At 33.3% G+C, this 20,137-nt stretch overlaps 1 protein-coding gene across 4 annotated transcripts in view; it reads right to left on the minus strand.

Moving 5' to 3' along the window:
• Positions 1-447: 447 nt before the first annotated feature.
• PTBP2 (polypyrimidine tract binding protein 2) overlaps positions 448-20,137 on the minus strand; it is a 75,392-nt gene continuing 55,702 nt past the window's right edge. Inside the window, exons 9-14 of one of the 4 annotated variants that reach the window (XM_072754545.1) lie at positions 10,757-10,896; positions 9,253-9,286; positions 8,743-8,835; positions 2,546-2,762; positions 2,371-2,448; positions 448-2,205 (exon numbers count right to left, since the gene is read on the minus strand). In XM_072754545.1, coding sequence (XP_072610646.1) covers positions 2,073-2,205; positions 2,371-2,448; positions 2,546-2,762; positions 8,743-8,835; positions 9,253-9,286; positions 10,757-10,896 — 695 coding nt within the window. In that variant the 3' untranslated portion in view covers positions 448-2,072. Of the gene's footprint in view, positions 2,206-2,370; positions 2,449-2,545; positions 2,763-8,742; positions 8,836-9,252; positions 9,287-10,756; positions 10,912-20,137 lie in introns of all 4 variants that reach the window. The other 3 variants (XM_072754544.1, XM_072754547.1, XM_072754546.1) reach the window with 3 other exon arrangements.

Below are 20,137 nucleotides of genomic sequence, written 5' to 3' on the forward strand. Positions count from 1 at the left end.
ATATCTATTTTTCAAAAGTGACCAAAAATATGAATAACACAAATAGCCCCCTAACTGAACTCCTTTAAAAAAAAAAAAAGTGGAAGTTATAACATCACAAATTACCTGAATGTATCTTCTGCCCACCCAAGACAAAGTTTCTTCCCAATAACACCTAATACCCTTTGTTAAAAATCGCAAGGTAATCTAAGATTAGTAAGAAATCTTTAGCAGACACAAAAGATGAAAGATGAAACTGCAGCAAGAGAGCATGGCAAATCCAAAAGATCTATTAGTGCATAAATCTACTGGAAAAAAAACAACAACAACAAAAGAGATAGAATTAACAAGATACAATAAAAGTTATGTCTTTAAAGCAGTAGATTATAACAGGGTGGGAAATGTTTAATATGTGTCCTCCTGAAAAGCAGTTACTATCTTTTAAATTAAAAAAAAAACCAGCTGGTATATTTTCACAGCATCTAGATTTATTTATGGTATAAAGCCATAGAATTATAATATTATTACTCCTTTCCCACCCTGGCAGAGAATAAACATGAATTCAGAAGCACAGTGGAGTGAAAAACAAAGAAGAGGAAAGAGAAAAGGCAGCAGAGAAAGACAGAAAAGGTGAATACAGAGCTACAGAAGTGTTTATTGAGCATGCTACAGAGGTAAGCAGAGTACACACAAAAGGAAATTAAACAACCATCAAACCTCCCAACTTTGTTAGAAAATTAATTTTTAATTGTGCCGCTTTCAAACTATACTGAATTTTACATTTCTAAAGATGTAAAAACTCAACTAATAGAAAATATACATGACCATTCTGTCTACATAGATAACAGAATCTATGAATCTTGAAACTAAGTACATCAATTTCAAAAAGTATTGGTCATTTAAACAGAATCAACAATTCAGATTGACAAGAACTGTTCAAATTAATTTGACCTGTAGATTCTGAGCCATGTTTTTATTAAAGTCAGATCTATTCCTAAATACAAAATATTTTGAAGATTTATTAAAACTGAATATTACAATGCAAGGTAAATTAAGACTAAAGGCACATAAACTTTGGTCCCACCTGGTTGTCAGTTTTAGAAAACTGCCACAAAATTAATCTTCCTGCAAATTTTCGCAGTACACTTTCTTTATCTTTGAAAAATACATGCACCAGTTCCTGAACTAGCTAGACCAGTCTGCACATGCTCAGAAATCCACAACCATATTCCAAATCTTAATTACAAACTAAGGATGGCAATATATATTTAAATGCACGTAAGTCATGTCAACTTCAAAAACATCTACGAAAAATATTCAGCCACAAACAAGACATTACTTAGTGCTGACATTTATATGATACGTCCCACAAGAGTGTGTACAAAAAGGTTAAGATTCCACAATGCTTTCCACGTAGGGCTCAAACTTACAGAAATCACTTTGTTGTCTTAAGAAATTAATACTCTGCATCTTGTTAATTTTAACTAATGCCTACATTCATAACTGAATCTAGACCAGAATTGTGAGATACAAAAGGCCAATGTTTTTTTAAAGCAATAAAGCCTAAGGTAGTAAAAACTAAAAAATGCTGCTTTAATTCTTTCAGTATCATGTATCTTATTTGATTAAATAGAAAGAAATGTGACAAGCCAATAATTCAAAATAAGTTCCAAGCAGGAGAAACAAAAACTTAACCTTTTTACACACCCCTGCCTAAACATATTGTAATTCCCATATAACAATGTGCCCTAGACAACCAATTCCTTTTACCTAGTAAATGCACAATAGCAACACTAGTTTTCCTTTTTAAGGCACGTATGTCAACTAAGTTGAAAAAGGAAAGTATAATTAAACTAAAATTATAAACAGACAATAAAAATGGCCTACCTATAGAACAGATGAAATACAGCAGTTAACAACTCTGCCTTTATGTATGCCATTTCATTTTATAACCAAGGAATGATAACAGCATGGAAAAAAAAAGGAAACAACAACAACAAAAAAAATCAAACTCTGGTCCCCACTTTTCTGAACAGTCAATAGGTGATGACACCAAACAATGTGATACACCCTCAATCTTCACCTCCCCCTTTTTAAATTGTTGACTTGGAGAAAGACACTCTCAGATGATGGTTTTCACCAAGGTTGTAATTATGAAGATCAATCAAGGCCTGGATAGCTTCTTCCACTGTTGCCATCTGAAGAAGAGCCATTTTGTGATCTCTTCTGAAACAAAATTATGAAATTAGATACTTCATAAAAATTAGGAAGTGCTTAAATACTTGAATTTTACCCATTCCAGAATTAATTTCATAAACAAAAAGGATAAAAACTACTTGAAGAAAACTTTTTGTCAAAGTCACTAATTTAGAGACAAGAAAGCTTGCTTACTGAAAAAACTTAAATGCTTTCACAGTGCCCCCAGTGTTAGCAAACAGTGTTCGTAGATCCTCTTCTGCTACTGAAGGACTAGGAAAATTGGATGGAAAAAAAAGAAGATTAATAATAAATTTTATGTTTTATTTCTATAATGTATACCCTTAAAAAACTCTAGCTTTGTACTTACGGGATATTGGATAGGTGAAGGGTTGCAGAAGGAGGAAAAATGTTCTGAAAATTTTTGGATCCAGGTTTCTTAAAACGATGCAATGGGGAATTACCAAAATCCTTTGTTAGCCCTTGATCATCAAGTCCCTCTCGAGGTAGTTGTACAGTCTGATGTTTAGACAGAGTAACACGAATAATTTTACCATACATTTTCTGTCCATTAAGATGGTTCATGGCTGTAAAAAGAAAAAAATGCCTATTAAAAAAATATTAACACGGTTCAAAGCAAAATAATTCTTTTAGAATAGTTGAAATAACTGAATTCTATGATTTTTAAATAAATGGTAAGTTTATAACAGCCACTGACAAGATGATTTAAATTTATTTGCACTAAACAAGTATTTTGACAAAAAAGTTCGTTTCTTTCATAAAATGTAAATCCTGATTATGAATCTCTCTCTTCCTTGCCAATCCTGATAAATCAAAAACTTAGTTGCTGAATAAACTTAGTACTTATCTATAAAACTTTTTCTCCCCTCTGCCCCATAACCTAATTCCCAAGTCCTATGATACTCTTCTTACTCCTAATTATCCCTCAATACAGCTCTCCATTCTCTGCTTTACACTGTCACAATGTTTTGACCTGCAAAACTGTTGGACTTTCCTCTACTTTTCTCCAATCCATTCTATTACACATAGCAGCTGGATGAGCCCTATAAATTGCAAATCTGATGTCATTACCTGCTTAAAATCATTAAGGTCATATCAGACTAGGAAAGGCATAAACCATGTTAAAGAATAAAATCTCCCCAGCCTCTTTGAACATACTTCTTGATGATGTACAACAATACCAACTACTTTGTTAGTAATGCTGATGATCAAGTAGTAAGAACCATCCCACCCCCTCATGGAACTTATAGATTGTAGTACTATACTTCTTTGCACTTTAAGTTAGAGCTACATAAAACCTATCTCCTTAAAGTGCTAGTTTTTCTCACCTTTAGCCCTGTGTGCATGCTGATCTATACCAGTTTCCCATCTTGTTCATTATCCCTCCTAGCCTTTCTCATCATTCTCTGGAAAGGCCTTCCCTTCACCCTTTACTTCTTTTTAAAATTTATCACAATTTATTTTAATTATCTAAATCCTCCTTCCCACTGCAAAGTATATGAAGGCAGGAACCATGGTCTCTATCCCAGCACACAGCACAGTGCCTAAACACAGAACATTACATACCTAATTCTTGAAGTAACAGTTGGGTTATTTTTAAGCTAAATGAACTGGCCTGAGATTACAGATCAGTTCTCTACGTTTCACATTTTACTCACTAGTCAGAACAACTGAAGACCATTTCTTAAGTCATATACTTTAAACTGGAGGTCTGATTTGACTACTCAAAGTATTAGAGTATTAACAGTAGAGAGAGATAAAGGCAATATGGAAGAGCAGGGAAATGAGAATAAAACCCCTACTCTCAAAATGTTTTTGATTAGTATACTGCAGTACATAGTCTGATACCAGAGATACACAGAATTTATTAAACCCATGCATCTTATCATACTTACCTGTATAGAACATAAATCAGTTAAATATAAAACAGGTCTGAAAAGGAAAATGCTATGAAAGTATAAAGTACGATTCAGAAAAGAACCAACAGTATTTTCTTTTTTCACTTGTAGCTTCTCTAATTTGTAAAAACAAGCTTACTCTTCCCGACTGTTTTTACTGTAGTGTTATATATTTGTAATGCTTTTTTCTTAGGTTTTATTCAACTGAGGCGAACAGAAAAAAGTCATCTCTCAGGCCTGAATTCTTTCTCACTAGTTCTACTGCGTTTCACACATACTTCTAAATTTTCACTTACAAAATTCAATTCAATTACTCATAGACATGGTATATAAGCTATTATAAAACTTACTTGAATTACAAAACATTTTTAAAGTTCTATCATTCTATTACTTACGATAAAGTACTCTTAGCTCATACAAATGCATTATAAGGAATGCATTTAGGGAATAAAGTGGTATAAAGAAGCACACTGTTATAAAGAATGCTTAGTTCAGCTTTGTAAAGTTATGAAAAGATTGCACAATCAGCTGAGCTGTGATACACTGAAGGGTGAAAATAACAATAAAAAGTCCTAGGGATAGTACCTGTACCAAGAGGAGATGGATGATAGAGAAATGGGATTAAAATAAAGCAAAATAACCAGAGGGCTACCTCTGGAAATAGGTAATGAGAAGTATTCTAGTCATCTGACTTGACAAAACAATTGGAATCTCAAATGGATGAGGGCTGAAGAAGAGGGGTTGAGTGTGACAATTTCTAAACACTTTTTTAAAAAAAAAGCTTGTCAAAAACTGAAGCAGACATAATGATTAAACAAGAAACAGGAGATTATTTGAACTACTAATTTAAGATGAACCAAGTTTAAATAACAGGACTCTGATATCCTGAAATTGGTTACAAGAAATACGGTGTAAATGGACAAAGCCATCAATGATAAAAGAGGAAAAGGCCAATGTTGCACAATGGAAATGGCACTTTTGTTTGAATGTATTGTTTACTTTTCCCTTTCTCTCTGAAGAAGATATTAATGGGGGCATCTAGGTGGGGCTCAGTGGGTTGAGGGTCCTGGGGTAGAGCCCCATGTCAGGGATTCCTGCTTCACCCCCTCCCTCTGCTGCTCCCCCTGCTTATGCTCTCTTTCAGATAAATAAATAAAATCTTAAAGAAAATAGAACAAATGCTTACCAAAAAAAGATATGAATGAGTAACAATAAGTCAAAAGATGGTCAAAAAGTTTATAGATACAGGAGAAGTTTATAATTCAGAGTATTATTTGTGTTGTCTCTCACTTTTTAAAAAATCAAGTTCAATACTCACTTGTCTATTTTATTAATTTATTCAAAGACCCACCTTCTAGCTCTGTTTTTTCTCTTAACTGTCTTCTATACCAGTGATTGCTAGTCTTATCTTTATTATTATCCTTTCCTTGGGTTTATACCATCATTCTTAAAGTTAACCTCCTGTCAAAACACCACTTTTACTGTACTACACATATCTAATTTGTAAGTACTTTCATTATCATTTTAGTTTTAAGTATTCTAAATTCTCATTAAAGTAACTTCCTTGATCCATGAGATATTAGGAAATTCTAAATGTATCTTTTTGTTATTAACTCAAAATTGTGCAACAGAGAATAGAATATATGTTACTTACTCTCTGCTTTACTGAAGCCTGCTTTAGTAAATGTTCCCCTATGTACTTAAAAAACAGTGTTAAGTTTATAGTTCTATACATGTGTAATTTTAAGGTAACTATGTCATACCCTTTTGTATCTTTGTTGTATTATGTCTGCCTGACTTAATTCAGAAAGGTGTGTTGGGATCTCTCCCTATAAGAGAAGATTTCCTCAAGAGTCCCTCTAGTTCTATCTATTCATTTATGATTGATATATTTTGAGGCTATTTCATTAGGGGCATCCCCCCAAAAACACACACACCAAAAGCTCTTTTTATCTTCCTGGTGATCTAAATTAATCTTTTATATATATATCCCTTTTCTTTCAACCTTTCCACATCCTTGTGCTTTTTAAGTTTCTCGCAACAAATTAAAAAAAAAAAATCAGATCTGACAACCTATCTTTTGACTGATGCACTTACTCCTTTACATTGTTGCTGCCATTATTACTGGTGCATAAGGACTTAGATTCTATCATAATTTTTAAATTTATTATTTCCTGGGGATCCCTAGGTGATCCTGGAGTCCCGGGATCAAGTCCTGCATCAGGTTCCCTGAGTGGAGCCTGCTTCTCCCTTTGCCTGTGTCTCTGCCCGCCCCCCCTCTCTCTGTGTCTCATGAATAAATAAAATCATAAATAAATAAATAAATAAATAAATAAATAAATAAATAAATAAATAGTTTCCCCATTATATTCCATTCCATTTGCTATTTCCCTCCTTGCTAATTCCTCTTGGGAAGGAAGATCTCTTGAAATCTTTTTGTGAGAGATATAATTTAGTAGATCAAGGACTATTATGAAGAACTAAGTAACTTTACTTTTGAGAAGGCAGCTATACATTAAATAAAAACCAGTTTAACATGAAGAAACTACTACTCCTTGGGATTTTATCAGAATTCTGTTAAAGGTCATTTTAAAATAATACACAAATTATTCTTAAAACATCCAATTTAACATGGCCTCCAAGGTTTGCAATAATCTCATTCACATTTAAACACATAGTATCTTTTAATTCTCCTTATTTCCTCCATACTATGTCCTAGGCATTAAAAAAAAAAAAAAAAAAAAAACCTGCCTATATTGTGAAATGAGTTATTTCCAAATAGAGTCCTATGAAAACCAAAAGGAAAATAGGGCCCAAAAATAAAGCATATTACATTTTCAAACGTCTCACTAATTTTTTCAATATTAAAGGCATCAATGGTATGAGTACGTATTTTTAGAATCGTAAGGATTTCAAAAAAGCAAAATCTAGCCGTGAGAAATAATTTACTGTAAAATAGTTTAAACACTGTAAATCATGTCAAAGCTTTATTAAAAAGATCTTAAGTTTGCAAATCTTTTACCCCTGCTTTTTATAAGTACTATTATGCATTGAACTGTGTTCTCCCAAAAGTCCTATACTGAAGCTCTAATCCTGCAAAATGACCATCTGAAGACAGGGACTTTAAAGGAGATAATGAAAGTTAAATGAGGTCATAAGGATGAGGCCCTCATCTAATTAGACTAGTGTCCTTATAAGAAGAGGAAGAGAAACCCAGAGAACTCAGAGGAAAGGCCATGTGAAGACACATGGAGAAGGTAGCCAGCCATCTGCAAACCAGGAAAAAGCCCTTGTCAGAAACTGAATCTGCTGGCACGTGAGGAAATAAATTTCTGTTGTTTGAGCCACTCAATCTGTGGTATTTTGTTTTAGCAGCCCAACCAAACTAATACAAGTATAGTAAAAATTAAAATATTTTTATTTAAAATATTTAAATAGTCCTTACATAAAAAATATCCAGAAAAGCTTGGTTAAATTCTACCTCAGGTACTTCCCAACCATAACCACTATATATCCTTTATATGAGGGTAATACCCCCAACAGCTCACATAGTGATGAGGAAAAAAATGAAACAGTTGAGAAAGCTTTGTTAAATGTTTCTTACAACATATATAAAAACAACGGCCATGACTACCTCTACCAGAGCACACACAGCAAAAGAAGAAAAGATTTACTAGGCATCTAGGACCTGATTAGCACTCTTTATTTATATATCTTTCATTAAAGATGGGTATCTCCATTTTAAAAAGTGGAGAGCCAGATGTATAGTTTTATGTGTTGTCTGAGCTACCATGACAGCTGGTAAGAAACAAGAAAATTCAAACTTAACCAAAGACCAAATATATCATACCGTTCAAGTCTGTGAATTTCATTGGGTGTAATAGCAAAAATACAGTCCTTACATCAAAAGTGACAAATTTCAAAAAAAAAAAAAGTGAAAGCAACCAATTTGAGCCATCATCGTGCCCAAATCTCAATGAACAGAATTATAAGCTAAGAACATATTTACAGTCGTATCACATTGTGAATACATAGCTGTATACCATATTTATGTGATCTGACTTTGTGTATAGAATCAAATGATACATTCTTATTAACGTAAATATTTAATGGAAGTATAATGGACTTAAGTACATTTTAAGATTCCAAAAGGGATTAACACAACAGCCTGTCTAGCACAAGTTCTTCATTTTGGAAAAAATCTGGTATCTCTAAAATACATTTTCCATGTGACTCATTCTCCATTTTCCAATACTAGGTTTAGATAAATATTTAGATTTAAAATTTCACATTAATCAGGATTCCATGGACTATATGAACAGTTAACTTCTATTACAAGGAGTAAGCAGGAAAGAAAGATACTAAGGATCTTTAATATAAATGCTACCCTTCTTAGGTGAAACGATTACTACAATTTTGGAGGCCAAATCTTTTTCCATTAGATTGTACTTGAGGATTGTTAAGAGGACAGGAGAAAATACAAACATGGTCATCGTGTATAAATATGTTAAAATATGAAAATTAACATGACATTTTGAACCCGGCTATCAAAAAAAAAAAAAAAAAAAAAGAATCACTTACTGCCATAATAGGGTTTTTTTATTAACAGATTTAAAGATGTAATAGATAACACATAGTTTAATCTTACCAAGTTGTGATTGGTTTCCATCAGCCATCTGTATCAGAGCACTGTCTTTCTTATTGTACAAAATCTTCACACGCTGCACATCTCCATAAACACCTTTTTTGGAGCCACAGAGAGGTAATCCAAAAATGGAATTAATTTTACATGCAAGTCAGCTCAAGATTATCTTTCTGACATATTAATGAAACATTCAGACATCAACATGATCACGCATTCAAACTCATCATTCTCACAAATGAATAAAGAAGATCAAGATTTTGAACAGTGAATTTTGAAAAGAATAACTTTTGATAAACCCTCAAAGCTATGTGAATGATATTAAATTAAAGACCATGCAAAATAAATCAGCATGCATTAAAACAAATTTTGTGTCTATGGAGAGTTTTAAATAGCAAAGAAAAATAGCAAAAGATTTACTATTCAACTTTAAGCCAAAGTGCTAGCTACAAATAAGAATTAAGGTGAAACAAAAATCAAATCAATAATAAAAGTATAGTGCTAACAATAACATACCGAAGAGGGTAAACAGACTTTGGGGCGTAACCATCTTTAGAAGGAGAGAAGAGCAAGCAGCGTAAGACAAGAAGAGAGAAGAGTCGAGGAAGAGCGGAGATGAACAGATCATCCATAACGAAGGGTGGTTCCCGCAGAATGGTGAGGTGGTCATGGATCATGGTTCAAGGCGGTTAATTGGGGCAAGTTGGTCCGAGGAACATTTGTTCAAGCACAGAAGCATGAACATAGGGAATGGAGACAGGGAATGAAGACAAGGACAAGGAAAATAAAGGATAAGACAGGGAAGGGAATGGGCATTTGGGAAAAGACAAGGAAAGGGAAGGTGAACACACAGGGGAAAAGGATGAAATGGGGAAGGGAAACAGCAATGCAGAAGAAAAAAATAAGGAATTGGGGAACAAAAAAAAAATAAAATATAGGTCAGTACATAGGAAATGCAGGAATTTGGTCAGAAAATGGTTGGTTTATGTACTGTACAAGAAAAACTGAGTAAAATGTAGTCATCCAAGACAAATATGGGTAAAGTACATCTATATCAAAGAGTAAATTACAGCATTTCATCTCAACATAGGGAAGGAAAAGCATGCACAGGAATTTTAAACTTTGAACTTTAACTGCATAAGCATGGCTGGTTATGAAATGCAGGCAAAATTCTTAAAAGAAAAAACAAAGGCACTCTGATTCAAACATTTTAGCATGCAGAACTGTGAATGACAATAGTATTAAATGATAAAATAAGCTTAATGTTCGTATTAACAGAGGCCAATTAAAAATGAAACAAATATTCAAATTAGACATTGTAAACTGATACATTGAGCTTCCCACATTTCATACCAGCTTTCATAGCAATCAAAATAAAATATACCAGACATAAAATGTACAACTAAAGAAAATAACTCAGCAATAAATTTTATTTAACAAGGGGGGAGGGGATAAAGTTGAAAAATATTTTTAGAAGACAATGACTAATAACTGCAAAGAAAAAATTACTAAGAAAGACTGGAAGAGTGCCTCGTCAAGATCTTTGGAAGAACCTTCAAAGAAAAATGTATTAGAGTAGTTCACATAAAATAAGATTTAAAAAAATGCAATGACACATAAGCATGAAATGAACAAGCAAATAATTAGAAAAGGCAAAGAACAAAATTGTTTTACAGTTAAAATCTGCAAATTAGATCACATTTGCCTTTGAGAACAACAAAAAGAAAAAGCCATACTATAGTACTTCACCATATTTTTCTTAGGAAAAATAGGTAGTTACATTAAAAATAATAATAATTATAATTATAATTATAATAATTATATATATAAAGAGATATGACTAAGGAAATATTACCTAAACAAGTACATAGATTTTATTCAGAAGTAGAAACATACAGAAAATACTTTGACTAATGAATGTACATAAAAAGAAAGGCAAGTGCAAAATGAAATAAACATGAGAAACTTTCACAAATGAAATGGAGTTAAAGAATAAACATTAGAAAATTATTTTACTAACCTCTTCATTTAAATTGCTAACCAACAGGACTGTGTTGCCACCAGCTGAGACTCCAGGCATACCCACTCGGCCAGCAGCAGCTGCAGCAGCTGCTGCAGCAGCATTTGGAATAGCCAAAGGACTCAGAGCTCCTGGAACAGCTGCAACAGGAAGCCCTAATTTTAAAATAAAGCATATTTTACGAAACACACACAAGTCGTTTACAAAAACCAATTTAAGCACGATGGCTGCATGGCTTAGGGCTGACCATTCCAAATGGTTCCTGAAAGTTAATTTTTATAACGTTTAGAAAAACGGTTTGCTGATAATATAGCAATTAGAGAAAATTAACTGGTATCAATGAAATCATTAAATATTAGGGCTAAGGTACATACCTGTAGTATGTTAAAAAATTAAATATACAATATTCCATTTCCTATGGAAAAGCAAAGCATAAAGAATGATATTTCTAAGTCAGAAACTTGAAAAATCCACTTCCATGGTTTATAGCAAGAAACCACATCCAAAATAAGTATCATCTTCAACAGTAACTCAACACTTTTTTATACAAGTGCTATCTTCTTCATAAACTCACTTGAAATCAGACAATTACAGCTTCTGAAACACATATCGTAAGTTCTTCAGCTCTTGGAGACACATCACCCTGAACATCATTATTTAATTCATTCAAATGACCTGAAGAAAACCTTACCAAAGTTTGTTTGCCTTAATTTCACACTCATGTAGTTGTAACACACGCAACAAATTTCTCAAATTTCCCCAGTAGGAAGATTGAGAAAACGTCACTGTATCATGCATGCTTTCTCTTTCAGTCTTTTCCTTTCCCCTACCAGTTTTAACATTTATTTCTATTGTTTTCTTCGTCTGTTGTTTAAAATATGCCAATCATTTACTCTCTAGAGAGAATTCTTTTGTCTCACCATCTTTTATTCACATTCTAATTAAGAATAAACTAAAAATCCTTCCATCCCTTCAATTCTTACATACCAGCTTATATTTCAATAAATGTTAGTTCACTAATGAAATGAATTGTATTTTTCTCCTTCCCATTAAAAGGAAACAACCAACCTACATGAAGTTAATTCATGACATACCTGTATAGAAATGGCCCTTAGGACTGTTGTCCCGTAAGTTCACGTTTTATTTCTTCTTTTCTCTCTCGACCAGCCTTCTTGTGTATGTCATAAGGATGTGCTTGTTGCCTTTGGTTTCAGGTATCTTAATATTTTAGCTAAGTTTTTTTTTTTTTAATCTTTTTACTTTATAGAAACTATGATAGTCTGAAGGGTTAAGATTCACAAATCTTAATCTCTTCAGTTTCTAACATAAATTTTTCCCCTCCAATTTCTTATCTCTTCTCTATGAGCAGTGCAACAGTGGAATTATATTTGTTTCAATCTTTCTGTGGATGAGCTTACTTTAGTACTTTCTACCCACTTTTTGAGATTCCTTTTTTTCTTCTTTCTCCATTTTCTTTTTTAGATTTTACTCTTTGTTACGGAAAATAGTCAACATAAAAAAAGAGACACTAGAATAACAAACCATCACGCTGGTTTAACAATTATTAACTCATGGTAGTGGTGGCCAATTTTGTTCCATTCATTCATTCATTTTAATTATTATTTATTTTTTCAACAATTTTATTTTAAAAGTAAATCCAAGAAACAAGGATCTAATATTGAAGGAAAACTCTCATGTTTTTAGTAGTCTTTGAGGCCTTTTTGGATCCACCAGTGTGGATCTTTTTAACCAATTATTCTACAGCATTAAAAACTTCCAGTAAATACCATAGCTCTCATTATACTTTACAGGTTACTTCCATTTAACATTTAAAAGATATCTTAATTTGCTGCCAATGACAAGTATACAGACGTATTTCCCGTTCTTAGACATGCACTCACAGTATTGTTTCTTCATACTCTTAGAAAATGACCCCTCCTCGTGCTTTCTTTAAATATCATTCCTTCAGTATTTTCAGATAGTTGTGGCTCAATGTACATAGCAATCAACTAAAGCTGTTATTGTGCTGTTATTGTGAATAAACACAATTATTCAATCGTGGCAGAAACTCCAGATTACGCATTACACTGTTAAATCATTCCCTTATTTCACTACTCTTCAACAGAAAAAATAACTTAAAAATTATGTTAAGTTGCTTGGTCTTAATGGGATCTAGTCCATGGCCCCAAACACCAATGACAATACAGGGCATGCAGAAGAAAAAAGTTCAGTATCAATCCTCAAATTCTCTTTTAAGAATAAAAGATTTTTTTTTTTTTTAAAATCAAAGAAGACATTTGAGCATCTCTTTTCCACAATAAAAAATCAAATCAGTTTAATTTCTGGTTTCATTTTCAACTTACCAAACGATTTTCAGGGCAGACTAACCCCCCAAAAATTAACTGAACAATTAATTGTTATTAGTTACCAAAATTCATCTAAAAAATTTCCTAATCCCTAGCATTTTCTCTGTACATCTCAACTCTTATCACCATCTTCTGTTTATTAAAATACTCGAAAATCCTGAACTTCGTATCCCCATACTAAAAAAGCTTTTAATCTTTTTGGTCTCACCCCTTTACACTCTTAGAAAATTACTGAGGACCACAAAGAGCTTTTGTTTATTTGGGTTATATCAACTGATATTTAACACACCAGAAACAAAGAATCAAGAACTTTTTAAAAAAAAAAAAAGAACATATGATCACAGTGTCTATTATTAGCCTTCAGACTAACATATGGTAGTGAAAGTAAAAGTCGAAAGACAAATAACATTTTAATATTGTCATGAATACAGTTTTGACTTTGTTAGAGCCGGAGAGATCTCCAGATACTTTGTGAACCACTGCCATGTATATTCAGTATGATGTATGTATGTTTCTCAAGAAATACTAAGGAATTAAAAAAATACATTTATTCATTTCAAAGAAAATGCTGTAATATAAATGGGTATATATTTTTTTTAACGTGAGACATTATCAAGATTATACACTACTGACACTTTCAGAATTAAGTTGTAAGTCCTCTGTTACTCATCTTTCCCTGTTGACATTTCAAGGAAAATTATTAATTCATGAAATATAAAATACCAATTTACCTAAATTTGAGAGATTAAACGACAGTCTAAGTTTAATACTTCATTTTTGCAGGAAAGCATCTTCTGAAATACATCTCTACAATGTCAATATATAATTCAACCACCTCATGAAAAACTTCACCGTATCCAAAGGTGATAGAAAATTTGTTCAAAGAAACTTTAAATATTAAAGGCAATGGTTTTTGAAATACTTTTCTTCTTGAAATCTGAGTTTAAAACGGAGGTAACTTGGCACAATATTATTCAAAACATCAAGACATCATGGAAAAATGGTCACTGAGAATTAAAAGAGAAATGAAATTAATTTAAAATGGTAACTGAAAATGAAAAGTCTGGAGTCTTTTTGGTGTGATAGATCTGAAAGACGTTTTACAAATTTATCTATGATTTTTTAAAAATTTATTCATATGAGACAGAGAGAGAGAGAGAGAAGGCAGAGACACAGGCAGAGAGAGAAGCCTGCTCCGTGCAGAGAGCCCGACGTGGGATTCGATTGATCCCAGGACTCCAGGATCATGCTCTGGGCTGAAGGCAGGCACTCAACTGCTGATAGGTGTCCCTATATGATTTTTAATAAAGTTTATATTTTAGATTTACAGAAAAAATGAAGATTCTACAGAGTTCCTATATAACCTGGGTCCCTTCCTTTTCCCTCTATTATTAACATTGTATTAGTATGGTGTTACTGTTACAATTAATCAGCCAATACTGACATATAATTATTAACTAAAGTCCACACTTTGTCAGATTTCTTTGGTGTTTATCTGTCCTTTTTTTGTTCCAGGATCCCATAGTGCATTTAGTCATGTCTCTTTAGGCTCCTCCTGACTAGGACCTTTTTATCCATGATTTTTAAAGATGCAGAATTGGTTTTGTAACTTCATTTCGCATTCTAAAACTTGTATCCAAAGTTGATTGCATTTCTTTTGGTTTTACTTCTTTACCCTGCTCAAGACATGTGGTAGTTGTCTCACATACTTCTGATTAGAGGATAGGTGGTGGGACTTTGAGGCTCTTTCTAATTCATAAAAGTATAGGGGCTTGGGTGGGGAGAACGGTTTTTACATTTTATTTCCTGACTTGAAACTAAGTTTCACTTTTGACAATAATGATAAACACTATTATTCTTTCCTGAAACAATCCATTCCTCCTCTTGTACCACTTTCCTTTCTTTATTTTGCCTGCTGGAATCCATTCTCTTTTCTATCATTAACAAATAGCATTTTTATTCAATCTGTTCCTTAGAGAAACTTTTTAATTAAAGGCTTGCTTTATCCTAATGAAACTTTTCTTATAACCCTTTCAAATAGTCATTTTTTATCTTCATAAACCCTTCCCCAAAGGAAAGAAAAAGGATATATTATTCATGATTCTACCCTACCACCCAATGTTACTTTCAGACTGCAGTTCCACCACCATCAATTACGACAGATTCTGAATCCAATCATTTCTCATCATCAAAAGAACCATTGGATTACTGGGACATTTCTCTCATTACAGAAAGACTTGAGCACCTGGCTTTATTTCTTCCTTCTCTCCCAGACCCTGTCATCAACCTATGATATGTCAAACACTCTTGGCTCACAATTTCTTTAAAACTTCTACTTTGACAATTTTTACATCAATCCATTTTAGCAACTTCTCTTGCTACATCTTTGAGTTTTCTTTCTCTTTTTGTGTTTTGCCATTCATTTCTGCTTTCCCAACATTTTCCCATCTTTCTTAATTCTCCTATTCCATGCAATTACTGAACCCACTTTGGGGCTTTATGCTAATTCTGTTTGTTCTTGGCTTGACTTTATTTACAATGTAGCCTAAGTGTTTTTTGATGTTCTTCAGTGCCAGACTTGGATAAATCCAATCTTGTATTTTGGCTAAGCTTTCATCTAGGTAAGTATTAAAGTAAAAATATTCCAATTTTAGTACACGTGCTGAAGTGAGCACTAGAGTGAAAACACATACACACCCCAAAACTGATTCCATAAACATTTTGCTATTTAAATCTAACGTTAGCCGATTTGGGAGTCTACTTCCAAGGGTTCCCTACAAATTTACAAGATTTATGTCCCACATCCTACTCTCAATCTTGTTATACTCATAAAGTCTGAGAATGGCATCAGAATTCCCTCAAAATTTTCAACCAACTTCAAAAGTCCTTTCTTTCATCTGTTCCCCCCTTTTCCTTTCTTCATAAAAACACAAAATGGTGAGAAGAAAAGAATATGGGCTATATAACTGATGACTTCAGTTCTGGCTCCAGCTCTGCCCCTACATTTTCCTTCCCCTACATTTCTATGAGAGCTTGCTAATCCTTTCCAGTTCTTCACTATGATCCTCAACAAGTACCTTTCTATGTTTTAGGCCTTGGCATTTTCACTATACAATCAATTCTAGGACTGAAGCTAGCCTTAAAAACAAATACTAGGGGTGACTGGGTGGCACAGCTGGTTAAGCATCCAATTCTTGGTTTTGGATCAGGAGATGAACTCAAGGTTGTGAGACTGAGCCCTGTGTTGGGCTCCATGCTCAGTGAGCAGTTTGCTTAAGATTCTCTCTCCCTCTCCCCTTCCCACTTGTGCTCTAAGTCTCCCCCAAAACCCCACAAAAAACAAATACTAGTTAATATGAAATGAGCATTCATTATATGCCAAGCACTATACAAACTATACTTATTAACACATTTAATCCTCATAATACCCTTGTAACACTGTCATTATAACCACTACAAATGGGGAGGCTAAGACAGTGAAGCTAAGATGAATTCTGAACTCATGACACCTGGATCTGGAGCCCATACAATTATACACAGTCCCTCAATACAACCATTTCTCAACTACATTCCATTTCTCTTTCCTTTTTTTATAGCACACTTCTTCAAAGAGTAATAAATGCTTTCTTACCATATTTATACCCTTTAATCCATCATAATTTGATTTATACCCACCTTCATGAATAACCTTATGGGAACTACTGAACTGAGTAGGAACTTTTAATTTTAATCCCATTTATCTCATCCTTAAGTTTAATTTTTCCCACAATATAAATGTGCACTGCTTAAGTTTCAATTGTAATTTCAAGCCATTAATCCTCTTGCCCTCTTACACCTGAAGAATCTTAAGCCAAGCTTTTAAAATATCACACCTGTTTTTCCAATTCACAAGTTCACAGAATTTCCTACTACCTAGTGGACTTCTCCACAAGTTTAATTCTTTCTTTCTTTCTTCTCCTTCCTTCCTTCCTTCCTTCCTTCCTTCCTTCCTTCCTTCCTTCCTTCCTTCCTTCCTTCCTTCCTTCCTTCTTCCCTCCCTCCCTCCCTTCCTTCCTTCCTTCCTTCCTTCCTTCCTTCCTTCCTTCCTTCCTTTCTAGATTTATTTATTTATGATAGATATAGGGAGAGGGAGAGGGGCAGAGACAGGAGGAGGGAGAAGCAGGCTTCATGCCGGGAGCCTGACGTGGGACTCGATGCCGGGACTCCAGGATCGCGCCCTGGGCCAAAGGCAGGCGCTAAACCGCTGAGCCACCCAGGGATCCCCAGTTTAATTCTTTCTAAGTACTTGTATCAATAAGATGTCAAGTACTATTACCTTTATGTTTTTTTTTTCCCGTATTTGTCTCTTTTCATTCTCATTTCATGTCCCCAGTTTAGATTACCAACTGTATTTTATTTAGACTAATAGTCTCCACTATACTCCCTTGGCTAACAACAGTTCTAAGATTTTGTCTCAAGTTCTCTCTGGTATCACTGCCTTTCATAGTTTACCAATTACCCTGTGGCTTAATCATAACTCAATGTTGTCACTCCCTAAACGTGATATATACTTTCTCACATCTGCTCACACTAATTTTTATTCTTTTAAAGATTATATTTATTCATTCATAAGAGGCACAGAGAGAGGCAGAGACATAGGCAGAGGGTGAAGTTAGTTCCCTGTGGGGCAGCTTGATGCAGAACTTGATGACCTGAGCTAAAGGCAGACAATCACCGAGCCACCCAGGCATCCCTTTTTATTCTTTTTATTTGTATCCAAATCAAATGGCCATAAAACATTCCCAATATCTCCTTCAGATGAATCTCACTGTGTATTTCATTATGCTCTAATACCACACCAACTCTGTTACAGATTTCACTTTGCCTCAAATCAGAGCTACTCAGATGTTTGCTGCTTCCACCAGATTGTAAATCAAGTTATAGAACCTTGTAATTCTGAATCTCTGCAGTGCCTAGCACAGTGCTAAAATGACTGCTGAATAAGTCAATGAATGAAATAACCAGGATGTTACTGACATGAGGCAGAATCCATTCAGGGCTATGAAATGCTCATGCCAAATACTTAACAAAGTTATGGGAATATCTAGAAAGCGGGATATATATATATATATGAAAGGTACTCAGAATTCTTCTCAAGAGAAGAATTAAAATGAGATTTCCTATATGCATCTATTGTTTTCTTGCTCTATCTTTAGAGCAACTAGTGAAAATTTTCTGCCTAATTTTTACTTACTTTAGATAGAGGCACATTTTATACTGCAGTCAGTTTTTCTTCTATCAATTATAAAAGCAGCAGTAATACACTTTAGAAAAGCTTTTGTTTTCAATATACATAACTGTCAACTCTTAAAAACCAACACTTTTTGAAAGTAAAATTTACAGTCTAATTTAAACTTACCTTTTATATTCAAAGGCTAGCACTGATTACTACTGAATTAAGGCTGTGTAGCCCGAGAAATATGAACAGTAACACTAGAATAAATAAATTCAACTATCTGACAGACTGTCTTGGAAATGAAGGTAAATAGAATTTCTTAAAACTACAGCTGAGAACAATATGATGAGTGAACCTAACATAGTTCAAGCAAAGGTTATGTGATTATCCATTAAGAACTTTATATGAAAATATTACCTTGGACAGTTAAATGGCAGTCTATGAACAACATCTTATAGCCCTACAGGAATAAACTTATCCTATTTGAAAATGCTGGCAAATAAGTAAATGTGCATTGACATGGTAACATTATTTCTCTAACATTCATATCACATCTGTGACCTATTATATTTCCAAAGTAGGCAACTACCACTAACAGATTTCCTTTGCTAAGAAAACACGTTCCAGATTTAACATATATTCATTCATATATTATTTTAAAAGGGCTCAAAGAGTTAACTCTCTAAAGATTATTGCTTCAAGTTAATTCATGATTTAGAGGTTAAAAACTTCTATCTACTGACAGTTATTTTCAAATGAACAATTCTATCTCAGATTACTTTTCTGAAAGAAGTATTTTAAAGACTGAGAAATTAATATTTTAAAAACTCAGCCACAGCAAAATTGGTTAGTTTAATAATCCAAATTAACTCAGTATTATTTTCTAAGAATACACATGTAGAGAAGTTTCAACCTAACTTCTATAGTTTCCTACTTCTTACACATTAAAACAGAAATGAAATGAGAAAGCCAAAGTTATGGGACAGTGAGTTAGTACAAGATTTTCATGTGACTTATGACCAAAAATTTGATTTTATTGAACATGACAAAATACTGCTTTTCTAATTTATGGCTTTTTAAAAAATTGCAAATGTTATGGCATTCAGTGATACACTCTAAAAATGCATGGAGTTTAATATTTTTAAAAGTATTTCTAGAATGTTTGTATATTTGTAATGATTTTAGTTTTTGTTGGAGGATGATTTGCAAATGTGTCTGCAGTAGATTAATAAGTTTGATTTTACAACCAAATTTTCTTTGCTATAATGTAGTCTTATAGATTAGAGCTTTGCTAAAATTAAGATTCTGGCATTTAAGTTTTAGCGTACACTTTCTGAAAACATAAAAATATAAATTCAGTTTACTATATTTTGGTTTGCATATTATATATGTATTTCTCTATTTTCTATTCAATTTTAAATGGACATATAAACAATACTTCTGGCTTTGTAATCATATAATAACCAGGTTAAACACTAAATGGACTTGGTAACATCTTGGTAACAGAAAACATTTAAGTATATGGGGAGGGGGAATTAAAAAAGGGAAAATAAAATTATAGGACGTATGTATTTACTACATATATGACATTATTCTATTATTAACTCCATAGGGAAAAAGAAGGCAGGCTAACAGGCCTAATCTATAGTATATTTTATTCAAATTCAAATTTGTTTGTTAGGAGCATGAACTTTGAAGCCGGACTGCCAGAATGCCTATCTCAACCACTCACTAATTATGGGAATCGGAGCAAAATGCTTAATCTTTGTGTGTCCCAGTTTCTAAATCTATGAAGTGAGG

The sequence above is a fragment of the Vulpes vulpes genome, chromosome 3 (genome assembly GCF_048418805.1).
Source record: "Vulpes vulpes isolate BD-2025 chromosome 3, VulVul3, whole genome shotgun sequence".
In the NCBI taxonomy this organism is placed as follows: Eukaryota; Metazoa; Chordata; class Mammalia; order Carnivora; family Canidae; genus Vulpes; species Vulpes vulpes.